The following is a 14,430-nucleotide window of genomic DNA, read 5'->3' as shown; positions in this document are numbered from 1 at the left end:
TGAAGGTGTAGTAGTAGTAGACCTAATTTTTTAAGATTTAGAATTAATTTTTTTAAAAAATAAAAAATTGAAAACTTCAACTGACATACCATTTGACCATTTGTCGCAATCCCACTCTTCGGCAACTTCTAACCCACTCTTATGGCAACAACTTCTAACCCAACGAACAAGTCCTTCACAAAGGAAATGCCACGAATAAACCATCACGACAAACCATTCAAATTTCTAGGTTATCATGATTGCAATCGTGTTTCACGGTTCTTCACCAAACCACTCAAAACCACTAAAAAACGACGCAAGTGCTGCATATATCGTTCATCATTTCATAATCAAGGAAGAATTCGACAAACAACTAACATTTCTGGTTCATAAAGTTCACATCTTCTCCCGGCTGAGCTAAGAAATAATTCCATATGGAAAAGAAATTGTATGCATTCACATATATGGATTGATTCACAACCAATGTTCATTTGACCAAATCAAGCACTCCAAAGGTCGAACGCTGGAAGGGATCCACAAATGTCTAGCAAATCATAACAAATACTCTATGCCCTCCATAAAAATCACTGCATTGCAGAATTCCAGGATAGCCTTTTGGCTCTGATGATGCACAAAAGGCTAATAAATCATGAAATAAGGTTTATTATTAAGTCCACCAAAATCTCTCTCATATCTTATTTTTAGAAACTGATGCAAAAGATAAACAGGTCATCATCTCTAATCCAAAGAGCAAAACAAAGAGGTTTTCAAAAAATGATAAACAAACTGGTGAATGTGTTCAACAATATCATGATAGAATGTAAGATCTATTCTTCATCGACAACGACACCGATCTCACCCTTCTCGAGTAGATCATAGAAAGCTCTTACTTTCCTCTGCTCATTCCACTGATGCATTTTCCAAAAGCTACCAGCAAACAAAGCCACTCCCATTCCAATCAATATCTCCTTGACGACACTCGGTCCTTTAAGCGTGACGTGAGCTACCCTTCCAGCAGCCATTTTCTTTTCTAGTTTTAAGACGGTAAGAAAATCTGCCCAAGATATCGAAGGCGAACACTTGTTAGAACAAGGAAACTTGAATACAATATTTGCAAGGGCAAGGGCAAGTTCAAAGAGGACTTTCATCCTTTAAAAAGCAATAACATCCCTCCCTACTTAGGAAACGAAGTGAAGGAAACTAGGCTTCATTTATTGTTATGATCATAATAAATGATTAAACGAAGAAAATGAAAGAATATGCATATGGGCAGTACACAACACAAAAGAAATCAGCCCAAGCCAAAGGCCAAGACAAAAGGCAAAAGCCTTACAGAAAAAGGGCTCCAATGGTTTATAAGAAGAAATAACCATAAAATTTAATGGTTACAAACACCCAAAAGGAAGTGTGACCTCCCTAGAGATCAAACCTCCTCCCAAGTTATATTGAAAGTCGTTCTGTTTCCATCAAGTCAAATGCACTACAAAATAGCCAAAAGGGGTCATCATCTACGAGACACCTTCTCATATTTGAAAGTAATCTATCACAGAAACTCATTGATTTTGGTTCTTATGGGAAATGAAGAAAAAGCAACAACGGATGATGGTTGGCCATCTTAATCAAACTATCTTTATTGATGTTATTATGCATCTCTGGTAATATACTAATCTACCCTCTTTCTTGCAGCTGTGGGCTAAATTTCTCATCCTCCCCTCCTCTGCTGTACTACGTTCCCCATTCCAGTAAAAGGGCTCGGATGGATTGCTGCCTTTTGGCTTATTTACACTAAAGGACACCAAATTTCCATTCAACATCTCCAAACACATGAAATACAATCAAACTAAACACCACACCATCCATCGCAGTCTCTCAAATCTATACCCCAGGAAAATCGAAACTAGGTTTTGCCGAAAAAAGAAAAACAAAAAGCACAGAAAACCAGCCCTTGCATATACCCCAAATCAAATTAAAATCCAGAAAATCCAAAACGAAAAGAGTACAAATCCCCATCTCAACAAATAAGAGACAAAAGAAAACCCATTCATTCAAAGTACGTATAATCAGACCAAATTAAAGCACAAAATCACACACCAAAGATTAAAAAATAAACAAGGTAGAGACAAAAGATCGAAAATCAAAGAGAAGGATGGATCTAGAGAACTCAGAGTTCTTACCAGGGAGATCGAGAAGCAACCGGCTGGCGCCAGATGATAGGAACTGTTATGGTCTTCGGAGTGCGCCTTCGGCTTTTTATCGGTGGAAACTTGAGTTCCAATTTGCGCCTATAAGAGAGAGTAGGGTCCACTTGAACACGTCAACAAGCTTTTATTTAGTATGAAAATATATGAAAAATTAGTTTTTTTTTTTTTTTTTTCAAAAATAACAATATTTTACCATTTTTACCCTTTCATTTAATTTTTTAAAAATTTTGTTAAAAAAAAAAAAAAGGTGTTCATGTATAAAACTAAATTAATAAGATTAAAAAAATAAAAACTACAATTTTATTATAATTTGTGAGTTTTAACGCTTGTTAATTTATGCATCATTTAAAGTATATATTACAAAATATGATATTATATAAAATTAGTAAGTTTATATAAGAGTTTTTGTATTACTTTTTTACTAAAATTAATGGAGAATTGTAATAATTAAACCGAATATAAAAATTGCAACATATTCTTACATACGATCCAATTTAATGAAATGAAATATATCCAAATTTGGTGTATGGTAAAAATAAAAGTTTATTAAAGTAAAAATTGATAAACTTTTAATTTCATATAATTGAACACTTAAAAAATGTCACACAGCTGAAAAGTTAGAATAAAAATGGACTATTTTTAGTAAATAATAAATTAGCTTCAATCCTAATTTTCCAATTCACAAAAACATCCAGATATGAATTCTAAAAACAAACATCCAGATATGAATTCTGGAAACTTGCTTTCTCTCACTGAATATAACGGAGGAATTCATACATTATGAAACTCGAACTCATACTTCGTCCTCGTGAAGAAGCAAATTGGGGATACCTTTATTGACAGGGAATCGGCGGCCCGTCTCCGGGCAAATAAGAGCGCCTTCCTCGAGATGTAGCTCCAAAAGCGCATGGTGGAATCGTTGCAAAAAGTCATGGGAATCGAGCTTCGACGACTCCGCCTCCTCGGGAAGTTCGGCATAGCCCATAGTGCGAGAGGCATCAACAAGGGGCTTCCATTCGATCTTGGAGAACATGTTCTTGAGGAAGTCCGGGTTGAAGTCGACCTGCTTCTCGACAACTTTCTCAACCTCGATTCGGAGAGGGAAGCCATTGACAACGCCCTTGATGTTGGAGGAGAGCATGTTGTGTGTAAGTAGCCTCATCTTTTTCAGCCCTTTCGCTTTCTTTCTTTGGCTCTCTGTTTATTTGTTATCACAGGGTGCAAGCGCCACTCTTGCACAAAATGATCGATACCAAATTCCAAATTCCTGTCTAAAAAAGAGTGTTAACGCACAATCTAATCATTTATGAGAACATTTATTCCATAAAAATTCCATTCGATATCTATAAATCAAACAAATTATCTCAAAACTTGTTTTGACTAACATGTATTTAATGAATCAGTCAAATTTCAACTAGATGGAATATCTCCTTAATATAATCTACAACTACAACCCCGAGCGGCAGTCAAACAGAGGCATGAATGCAAGATGCTAGCGGAATGATCGGCCAGACAGAGGTTAGGGCTGCTTTCTTCCCACCGCGCTCTTCCTTGTGTGTCGGAGATATAAAGCGAGTGCACCAGAAAAGAACGGGAACTGGGTTGATCTATTCTATGGCGAAGCATCTGAAGCATAACTGAACACTCACGCGATCTTTGACGAGAGATAGGAGCATTCGGTGGAACCGGTGAACTAGCCTTAATATATGGATTATAAGAATGTTCAAGTAGCATACTATCTAAACAACTTCCATGAAAATCATCTTGGTTTGACTAATATGTATCTAATGAATCAGTCAAATTTAGAATTTTAACTCGATGGATATCAGACAAAAGGAAAAAGGCCCTACAGAAAAAGGGCTTGAATGGTTTAAAATAAGAAATAACCATCAAATTTTCTAGTTCCAAACACCCAAAAGGAAGTGTGACCTCCCTCATCTTTGAAAGTTATGTATCACAGAAACTCATTGATTTTGGTTCTTATGCTATCTTTTTATTGATATTGTTATGTATCTCTTGTAATATACTAATCTCATCCTCCCCTCCTCTGCTGTATGTTCCCCATTCCAGTAAAACTGCTCTGATGGAGTGCTGCCTTTTGGCTTATTTACACTAAAGGACACCAAATTTCCATTCAACATCTCCAAAACCATGAAATACAATCAAACTAAACACTACACCATCCATCGCAGTCTCTCAAATCCACACCCCAGGAAAATCGAAACTAGGTTTTTCCGAACAAAAAAAAAAAAACAAAAATGCACAGAAAACCAGCCCTTGCACCTACCCGAAATCAAATTCAAATCCAAAAAATCCAAAACGGAAAGAGTACAGATCACCAGTTCAACAAATAAGAGACAAAAGAGAACGCATACATTCAACATACGTACAATCCGACGAAAAAATATCGAAAATCAAAGAAAACGGTGGATCTAGAAAAGAACTCAAAGTTCTTACCGGAGGAGATCGAAGCGATCGGATGGTACAAGATGATAGGAACTTCTTATGGTATTCTGATTGCGGCCGCCACCATCTAGCGGTGGAAACTCGTCTGAATTTGCGCTTCGCGAACTGAGAGGGTTTAGGGTTCAATATTGAGAGAGTGAGGTTCACTTGAAGCAGCCTGTTGGGAGAGAGAGAGTCGAGTTGGCGGCAGGATTTATTTAATATGAAAATATATGAAAAAATAGTTTTTTTTTAATAATAAAAAAAAAAACTTAAAACCATTTTTATTTAGGTGCATTCATTTTCCAATATTTATATAACACAAAATTAATCATAATAAAAATAAAAAATAAAACTATCTTTTTATTATAACAATTGTAAATTTATGCATTAATTTTTTTTTTCAAAATACGATATTATATAAAATTAGTAATTTTATAATGATTTTTTTTTTTTTTTACCAACGTAAAAATCAAAATGTTATTTTATAATTAATGGAAACGGGAAAAAACGATAAAAATTACAATATCTTTTTAGGATTAAGGTTAAGATTGTAACACTTACCTAAGTTTGATGCGTGATAAATGAAAGTTTTTTTTAATTTCATCCCGACCCTTAAATTAAAAAATAAAAATAAAAAAAATTATTTAATACTTTTTATTCCCATAAAACACAATATTCCTAATAGGTCAAAGAAACCGCCAAGCTGAAACAGAAATAATGGGAGTTTCCTTCCAACCAACAATCAAACATTTCTGATTCTTTTCCAAACTGCAGAACTTCCCATAAGCAAACCCCTTAGCTACAAACTTTGCTTGGCTCAAACATGAATCACTCAGCTCCATTTCTTCCATTCTAAACCTTCCAAAGAACTCCCTCCACACCTCTATCTTCACACTCCTCACCACCCGATCGCTACCTTCCGATGCAACGACGTTTTCAATCCCTTCACCACATAACCCTTCGATCTTCCTTCTGCTGTCTTCATCCTCTTCGATGCAAGTTTTCAAGCAGTCGAAGTACGAAGCGGTGAAGAACAAGGATTCGATGAAGCGATTCACGAATGATGATAGGTTATAATTTGCCTCGATCTCGGAAACGACCATTATCGATGGGTTTAGCTTTCGGATTACTCTCATCAGATTCTCCAAGCTAGCAGGCCTTGTGATCATGGTTCTCAACACTAAGGGCGAGTAAATTGCCACCATTTCGTGTTCTTCGGTTTCGAAGAGTTCTTCTTTTAGCTCCATCATATCTGATACCAAGATTGCTTTGAATGAGAAGGGTATGTTTAGGGACTCAGCAACGTTTTCCAACCACTTTCCTACCTGTTCTATCAAGTGGCCTTTGTCTGATACAACAGCAGTGATCTTGAGAAGCTTAATAGGCAGCTCATCCTTCAAATCTTCAAGCGATTTCATAAAAGCCGACCAATGGACTCCACTCCTGATTTCAAGATCTATCAAATGGACTTTGGTGATCAGTTTAACATGTTCAAAGATTGCTTGAACAGCAGTCAGATGCATCACTTGCTGAAAAGGGAGTTTCATGAATCCTCTAAGTGCTTCAAGGCTCATTACCTCATCTACTTTTGGCTCCTTGATTGTTTCCCTTCCTGTTTCTCTGTTGATTCTTTTCCTAAGGGCCTTTGCGAAGTAAAAAACGAGGCGCTGGACGGTATTACCGGAGGGGGATGCAGCCCATTCGCAGCGTTGAAGCAGCCTGCTCGCTCGCTCATATTGCTGGTAGCTTACTTTCTCAGCTGCAGCAAAGAGGACATGAGCAAGCTCAACGTCGTTTCGCTCGTCCACCGATAGACCGGCGAGAGCAAAGTCACAAGGATGCATTGGCATGTAGAACTCATCATGCCCCTCGGGAAAGAAATGGACATATCTCGCTCCAGCTACCCTCAATATCTCTTCAGTTGACAAGCTTTTGTTCTCCTCACTGGCTTCACCGCCTCTTTTCTCAAGATTTGTCCCCTTCATCCTCTTGACTTTGGCGCCATAGCTGTTTAGCAGCTGCAAAGATTCTAAACATGGATTCAAAACTTGTATACTGATAGAATCTGCATTCAGATTATCTGATATCTTTGACTTCTCTTGAATCAATTCCGAAAGCGTAAAATCGTTACCGATACCGAACAGAATTTCGTTAAGAATCAGACAATCTGAATTGGGCTGTGGATAGTCTGTTTCATTTCCAATCTTGAGAATGTCCTGTTGGTAAAAACCAGATTGATCAGGTGAGACAAAGTTGAAGTCTCCTAACTCTCCAAATGGACAATCGTCTTCTTTCCCTCTGAGCTCAGTCTCCTGGTTCTGGTGGATGCCATTAGAGGGGAAGAAAGTTCCTGCAAGTGAGCCATTGAAATCAAATGGTGTGAAGGGAAAAAAATCATCAGCCATTAAAGAGCAGAAGGAAGCTGATGAATGAACCTATGAACAGATTTTTCTAAACAAAACAGTCAAAATTCTGATTTAAACCAAGCTGATGAACAAACCTAAGCTCAATGTCACTGCAGAGATTTCTGTAAACAAATCAGCCAAAAATTATCCCTACGGATTATTTTACTATATTCGATATTCTCAAACAAGTGTTAAGGAAAAAACCAAGAATCAAAGTTTATAAACTACTAAACAAGCCTCTCTGCTTGTCATTTTCTAACAAGACAACCAAAAAATGTTGAAATTTAAGCCATCAAAACAAACAAAGAACAGAGGTCGATTTGTTGTCTCCTTCCCTTTTTTCAGTATGGTTACGAATAATAGAGATACAATAAGACTATGATCTTTCTGTATCGAAAATCACGATCAACATTTTCGATAGTTGCAGAGAAATTTCAGACGGAAAGGAAAAATTGGAATTCAGTTGACTGTAATGATCTAATCAAATCGATGGAATATTCGAAAATTTTGGACAAATTTATCTTTCTTTGATTTGAATGGAGAGATTTACCAAGAAAAGGAAAATTCAAACGACTTCGATCCGTTTGGATTGGGAAGAACTTTTATCCTTCCTGTCGCGAAGCAAGAACTTCAGAAACCAAGCAAAGCTTCTCAAAATCTTGATTAAACCGATCGCGACGATGAGGTAATAGAGAGCCAAACCAGAGAACTCCGCCATAGTTGGATCCATAAGAAGATCCATCATGCTTTCCGTAACCATCGCCAGAGATTCAGCTTCATCTCTCAACCTCCACCACCATATACCTCCAAAGCTCACTGCCATGGCGACTCTTTCACTCCAACTCTCCATCACCGGCGCTCCGAAAACAGTATCGTCAACCACCGGCTTCACCGCCGACTTCGACCAATGAATCATCGCCGTATGACACCCTAGGAAGAACATCATCCGGCACCACAAACTTCTACGCTGCCCTAAGCTCGAGGCGTCGATTGCAATCGCCATTCCCTGGTCAATCGCCAGGGCCATACCGACATGTAACGCACACAGAACAAGCCAAGCCGCGCTCAGGCCGGATGATTTAGTCAGAACAACGGATTTACCGAACAAGTTATCGAGAAGAGCGGCTATGGCGATAAGCGAAATGAGAGCTAAAAGAAGAACTCGGTCGGCAGAGACGACGGAAGCAAAAGAAGTAGGAGGCGTTGAATGAGGGAGAAGAACCTGAAGATACCGAGAACGAACGAGCCTGCAAAACATAATGAATGAAAATGGAAGCGAGAGACTGAGGAGAGTGACTGTGAGGAGATGAAAAAGCTTCTTGAATTGAAAATTGAGATCTCGCAGCCATTGGAACGCCATAGCCAAGCTCTGAATTTGCAGAAGGAATTGGGGATTTGAGAATGTAAATAAGGAGAAGGAAGAAGATGAACGCTGAGTGGCGGGCACGTCCATAGTTTCGAATTGGTTGGCAATGGCAATGTGCGTTATGTTCATATTATTATTTTATTTTATTATATCTTTTAATAATTTATTTATTGAGATTTTAATTCCCATTTTAATCTAATTAATTTGCATTTAATTCACTAAAATAAATAAAATGAATTTAGTCCCTATTAAAATTTAAAAATAAAATACTTTAAATTAATTCTTTTTGTATTTTAATTCCTATTGCAAATTAGAAATGGATTTCAGGATTATTTTGAAGTATTCTACCGAACGTACTTTAAATGACTTGATTACATGACGACGAGAGAGGTTGCCTAAAAGTGAGGTGAAAGAGTATCTTAAAATGATCGTGAGAGGGCTTTGTAGTATTCATGAACGATGATTTGTACACGGCGATCTCAAGCCAGCTAACATTGTAGTATTCCTCTAGTCCTTAACATGAAAAACATCGAGACATAAATACTATATGTAGCAACTCAAACTCACCATGCAGATATTGTCCGCTTTGACCCGTTACGTATCGTCGTCAACCTCACAACTTTAAACTGCGTCTACTAGGGAGAGGTTTCCACACTTTTACAAAGAATACTTCGCCTACTGGTGTTTGACTTTGATACCATTTGTAATAGTCCAAGCCCACCGCTAGCAGATATTGTCCGTTTGACTCATTACGTATTGTCATCAGCTTCACGGTTTTAAAACGAATGTGGAATACTTCGTTCCCTTCACCAACCAATGTGGAATCTCACAATCCACCCCCTTGGAGGCCCAGCGTCTTCGCTAATACACCGTCTCGTGTATGGCTCTGATACCATTTATAACACCTCAATCTCACTGTTAACATATATTATCCTCTTTAAACTTTTCCTTATAGACTTTCTCTCGAGATTTTAATATTATTTCGTCCATCCATTAAATTAAGAAGAGAAAAAGAAGAGTACTCTCCCAAAAGTGTTACCCTTTAGGTATAATATACCACAAACAGAGAGATATAACTCACACTATAGAATGTCTTACTCCTGTCTTTCCACTGTTCGCCGACTCCGATGAAAGTTGAGATGGTTAGTTAATATAGTTATTGAATTAGTTGAACCATCTCTTTGACTTTAGTTAATTCTTCCACCAAATCTCATGTTGTTGTTGACCAGATCTAAAGAAAATCCGACATAATCATGATCATCATGATCATCATGATCATCATCCATTCATTCATCCCTCTCTCTACAACAAATCAAGCTTCCTTTAAACTCAAACCCCAACCACTCGACCATCTAATTTTCACCACCATTGCCAAAAACACAAGAGCTTCTCCATTATAATTAATGGAGCTGTTCAACAAACTCTTCCCCACCATCTCTTCTTATTCTTCCCCTCTCCTTTCTCCTCCTCCTCACCTCCGACCACTCTCCGATGGGCAACGTCACCTCCGTATCCGGCGTCGGCAAAGTCGTCCTCTCTGATGGTTCCATTCACGAATTCAACGAGCCCTTGACAGTGGCCGAGTTGATGCTCGAACACCCACGTCACGTTGTCGTCGAGCTCCGCTCGAGTACCGTCGCTGAAAAACGGCCGACTCCATTGCCAGCCGACCTAAAGCTCGATTTGAAAAAGGTACATTTTAGATTTTTTGAGTTTTTAAGGTTACAATATGTTCAATCATTTATTACATATTGTTAATGTACAAGGTTTATATGATGCTACCTATAAGAGGAGGCAAGCCAATGTCATTGTCGTCGGAGGAAATCCGCCATGTTCTCCTCTGCGCCAACTCAGCTTTACGGTCGCGCTCGCTCCTCCTATCTTCTTCCAAAGTTCTTCCTTGGTTGGCAAGGGCACGCTCGGCAACGACAGGGGCAGTCGGAGTAGATGTTAAAAAGAAAGATCCCACGACGATCGGAGAGGAAATGAGATGGGAAACGGAGATGACGATGGCCGCGGAGGGGAGGCCGGAGTATTTGAGCAGACAATTATCCGGCAAAGCCTGGAAACCAAGCTTGGATACAATTAAAGAGAAGAAATTTGAGAAGAAACTTTCTCATTGGTTGTTCAAATTTTGAAGGCATTTGGAAGAAACCAAGCTTTCATATATGATCCAAATATTTGATAAAAAATAGTTAATATTATAATATTATATAACGTCGAGATCGCGTTAATCTTGTATGTACGGTTCTAATTAGGGGTTTGGGTCGTATGCCTTAGACGAAAGCCCAGGGTCCACGATCCATGTAGACGTAGTTAACCTTGTCGGGTTGGCTTCCTAGAGCAACGTAACCTTCTACTCCTATTAATGGGAGGATAGCGGGCTAGTTCCCCATAGCCTAATTATACTCACTAAAGAATCAGCCCGACAATCCCGTTTCATGTGACTATTAAAAAAATTGGTATATGAATGAACCGAGACTACATTTGAATAAGAAGGATTCTGAAAAATAAGATGAAATACCTACCCGAACGGAAAATACCAACTTCACCGTCATCATCATAACATATCAACCTCCAACAACCATTCTAATTTTTGTTCCTAAGATCTAATCACCAACCAATGAAATCATGAGGTTGTTGGGAGATTATAAACTTACTTCACATTCTATATTTAAACAATATTATAATTTGAGTTTACTTTGTTATATTTACGGAAATGCCGGTGGGAGCCCATGTTTGGTATAAGGCCCATTAATAAGCCCATTAAGAAGCCCATTCACTTGTATCTGCCCCAAAGTAAGTGGGCCTACCAATAATCAAACATTGATAAAACTTCAAAAGAAAATTTTAAAAAATAACAATTTTTTTCCTTTTAATTATAAAGTTTTTGCCAAAGTGGGACAACAAATCTTTGTATACGTAGCACCTCAAGCCACCACTAGCAGATATTGTATGTTTTAGCTCGTTACGTATTGTCATCAGCCTCGTGAGTTTAAAATGTGTCTGTTAGGGAACCCTACACTCTTATAAGGAATGTTTCATTCGTTATCATCTCGAGATGTAAGATCTCGCATTTTTAGACTGTGTTTGTTCGATGGATTAATGAGAGACACACGTGGAGGTGTCGAGGGAATTGAGAGGAAGAAGATGGCGTGTTTGATGAATAGTAAAAGGAGAGGAAGTACAAGTATGAATGATCAACAAAAACAGTTCCTAAAGGAGAAAGTGTATGTCCAAAAATAGGAAGGGCTTCAATAATTGGCAAATCCCCTGATGCCTACCCAACTCATCACCCCTTTATCCCCCATGTGCCCCTTCACTCAAGCTGCCATGTGCATCCCATCATCTACAACGCTTCGTTTATGAGTACATCGTATGTAATCAAATATAAGATACGAGTGTTTGTGGATAATTTGGATCTAAAGGATAAACCCAGAAGGTAGAAGAAAAATGAGCCAAACGTCCAAAAATCCACCTTAGAGTCAGGGTGGTTGAGGCCGAGGTGAGCCTTTAACCTAAGAGGGTGTGCGTCTCAAATGCCCCTTCCCCAGGAAGCTTTCGACCAGCTACGTTCCTGTAACAATCCAAGTCCACCACTAACAGATATTGTCTTTGGGCTTTCTCTTTCGAACTTTCCCACAAGGTTTTTAAACACACGTATGCTAGAAAGAGATTTTCACACCCTTATAAACAATGCTCTGTTTCCCTCTGCAATTGATATGAGATCTCACAATTCACTCTTTTGGGGGTCCAACGTCTTCGTTAGCACTCGTTTCCCTCTCCAATCGATATGGGATCTCACAATTCAACTCTTTAAACCTTATTCGAGAGAGAAGCAAAAAATCCCAAGTCAACTCTCATATAAATTATACGTTGGTTTTGACCTTTGAACGCCAATTTTTTCTCCTTATTAAAACCCTAATTTGCTCCATTTTATGCGAGCATATGAAAATGGTTACTCTCATACTTAGTCAAATTCATGATTAAGTTCAATTAAATTAAAAACAATAATCTAAATATATAATAAAAAATTTAAAATAAACTTTCCCCTAAAACCACCAAATATTTTTATTCAATCTAAACGCCACGTGGTTTCACCGTATTGGCCCACCAAACTTTCCTTACAAGCAAAAGAGTTGACGAAAGCAATAACAGTAACCCATACGTTTCCCATCCTAAATGGACATATTTATTATATTATATATATTTAATATAAATATATAAATTAATTTGGAAAATACATGCCTTTCGCAATAAGGCTGACTTAGAGGGGTGGGCTCAAAAAATATTCCCAACAAATTGAAAATAAATAAAATAAAATCTAAATTATCCTCTTTCCCCCTTATTTTTTTCCTAATTACGCTTCTACCCCGATTTTAGGTTCCAATTGTGTACACTCGAGTTTATTATACCATCAATGTGAAACTGAATCAAAGAACGTTGGTCAATTTAGAGTTTGACTTTTGACTAATCATTGATCGTAGTCAAAAATTAAATCAGGAACCTATACAGAATCTAATGTAAAGATGAATGATCCTACTCCTTTACAGTCTTTGTTTGAATCAATGAATTAGCAGTAACAGCTTTGAAAGACTAAACGAAAGATGAATGAGAGAGAACTACTGAACCTGACCCTCGTAAACAAGTCCTTACTCCTTATGAATGAGACTCAACAAGATTCTCCTTTTCCTATTACTGATTGAACGATTTATTTACTATTCTTGAAGAAAGAAGGAAGGTATAGCATATTCTTTTTCTTTCTCTTGCGTTACTGTCCCTGATGGAACTCGAGAACGAGGGAAAGCAAAGAAATTTTATCCAACATAGGGGTAAAACATTAAAAGAGCTTTTTCCCTCGGTAAAGCTGCTGAAAGAAAAGAAATTCTATCCTATATGACTGTAAAAGATCATTTTTCAGGTAATTCTGAAGGAACTGGCAGGCAGGAAGGAAAGAAAGAGAAGCGACTGAACCTTCCCCGGAACCGATATGACCTTCCCTTATTTATTGAGGTAAATCCTCCCATCTAAAGAAACAAGACGGTTACATTACAGAAAGGTAAAGACTAATTATACATGGAAATAAGTAATAAGAACAAACCCGAAAACTAAATAAACCAAACAAAAATGTAATAGGTTTAGAATTTAAAAAATATTAAGAGAATTTAAAAAAGTGTTTTTAATTGCCTTTAAAATAAACTATTACTAAATGTAAAATTAAAAGGAAGTTGAAAACTTGAAAAGCTGGAGAATGAAAGTCCCATCACACCCCATTAGAAGGGGTGGATACATCATCTATTGAACTTGATTGGCACGTGGAATCCACGTTGGAAAAAGAAAAATAAACCCCACCAATAAATATACGTCATTATTTATTTATTTATTTATTTATTCAAATGCTTAAATCTTAATCTTACTACTGATGAAGCAGCTTTTCATGAGGATTACTTTTTACTATACTGAATTATATTATTTTTAATTTTAATTTATAAAATAAGAAATTAGGTTCAAGAAGTTGTTACCTTTTTCCCATCAATAAACACAAAATAAGTGTATATAATTAATATTTAAATTACTCGATTAATTAAAACATTGGATTACGCTACGATATGATTTATTTTCAAATTATTTTAATTGTAAAATATTAGTTCTCGTGTCTCACGATGTAATGGTATTGGTTTCTTAACGTACGTAATACAATCAAATGTTTTTTATTAATTTAATCTCTATTTTGAAATTTTCAATATATGCTATATAATAAAATTTGTTATCTTAATGTTTATTGTTATTATTTATTATTATTTATTGGTAAGAAGCAGGCCATTCATTTTTGGTAGTGTACTGTTTTCATATTTTTCAAGGTGACAATTAATTTTGGCCCCCTCCTCTAAATGAATGGCTACTTATTTACGACATAAAATAACAAGAAACCAACCTTAATTAGTTGTGGGTGCATTTCTTTTTTTTTTTTCAATTATTTTTAAGTCATTTTCATTTTTTTTTTTTTTTTTTTTTTCGTTGTTTNTCAATT

At 37.0% G+C, this 14,430-nt stretch overlaps 5 protein-coding genes across 8 annotated transcripts; 1 reads left to right on the top strand and 4 right to left on the bottom strand.

Annotated features, from left to right (window-relative positions):
• Window positions 1–619: 619 nt before the first annotated feature.
• LOC111488116 (cytochrome c oxidase subunit 5C-like) lies at window positions 620–1,033 on the bottom strand. The gene has a single exon (XM_023135759.1). The coding sequence runs from the start codon at window positions 999–1,001 to the stop codon at window positions 807–809; it is 195 nt and encodes a 64-aa protein (XP_022991527.1). The 5' UTR covers window positions 1,002–1,033; the 3' UTR covers window positions 620–806.
• Window positions 627–4,834, bottom strand: LOC111488115 (multifunctional methyltransferase subunit TRM112-like protein At1g22270). 4 transcript variants are annotated; one of them, XM_023135755.1, is made up of 5 exons: window positions 4,638–4,834; window positions 3,401–3,451; window positions 3,012–3,362; window positions 2,154–2,283; window positions 627–1,033 (listed from the first exon to the last, which is right to left on the bottom strand). In XM_023135755.1, coding segments are annotated over exons 3-5 (462 nt in total). In that variant the 5' UTR covers window positions 3,343–3,362; window positions 3,401–3,451; window positions 4,638–4,834; the 3' UTR covers window positions 627–1,032. The 4 variants fall into 4 exon arrangements, with proteins under 4 accessions (XP_022991523.1, XP_022991524.1, XP_022991522.1 ...); XM_023135756.1 differs by having other exon boundaries at window positions 3,401–3,447; window positions 4,638–4,827; XM_023135754.1 differs by having other exon boundaries at window positions 3,012–3,451; window positions 4,638–4,827.
• A 437-nt stretch (window positions 4,835–5,271) lies between these two features.
• On the bottom strand, window positions 5,272–7,574 carry LOC111488111 (DELLA protein RGL1-like). The gene has a single exon (XM_023135751.1). It carries the CDS (start codon window positions 7,031–7,033, stop codon window positions 5,315–5,317), a length of 1,719 nt encoding a protein of 572 aa, XP_022991519.1. The 5' UTR covers window positions 7,034–7,574; the 3' UTR covers window positions 5,272–5,314.
• LOC111488112 lies at window positions 6,920–8,498 on the bottom strand. Its single transcript, XM_023135752.1, has 2 exons — window positions 7,584–8,498; window positions 6,920–6,978 (listed from the first exon to the last, which is right to left on the bottom strand). Exon 1 carries the CDS (start codon window positions 8,484–8,486, stop codon window positions 7,599–7,601), a length of 888 nt encoding a protein of 295 aa, XP_022991520.1. The 5' UTR covers window positions 8,487–8,498; the 3' UTR covers window positions 6,920–6,978; window positions 7,584–7,598.
• A 1,201-nt stretch (window positions 8,499–9,699) lies between these two features.
• LOC111488113 lies at window positions 9,700–10,878 on the top strand. Its single transcript, XM_023135753.1, has 2 exons — window positions 9,700–10,091; window positions 10,166–10,878. Exons 1-2 carry the CDS (start codon window positions 9,891–9,893, stop codon window positions 10,535–10,537), a joined length of 573 nt encoding a protein of 190 aa, XP_022991521.1. The 5' UTR covers window positions 9,700–9,890; the 3' UTR covers window positions 10,538–10,878.
• The last annotated feature ends 3,552 nt before the right edge of the window (window positions 10,879–14,430 follow it).

The sequence above is a fragment of the Cucurbita maxima genome, unplaced genomic scaffold (assembly GCF_002738345.1).
Source record: "Cucurbita maxima cultivar Rimu unplaced genomic scaffold, Cmax_1.0 Cma_Scf00013, whole genome shotgun sequence".
Classification (NCBI taxonomy): Eukaryota; Viridiplantae; Streptophyta; class Magnoliopsida; order Cucurbitales; family Cucurbitaceae; genus Cucurbita; species Cucurbita maxima.
Note: the sequence above shows the minus strand (reverse complement) of the source record. Positions and strands in the feature narration are given on the sequence as shown.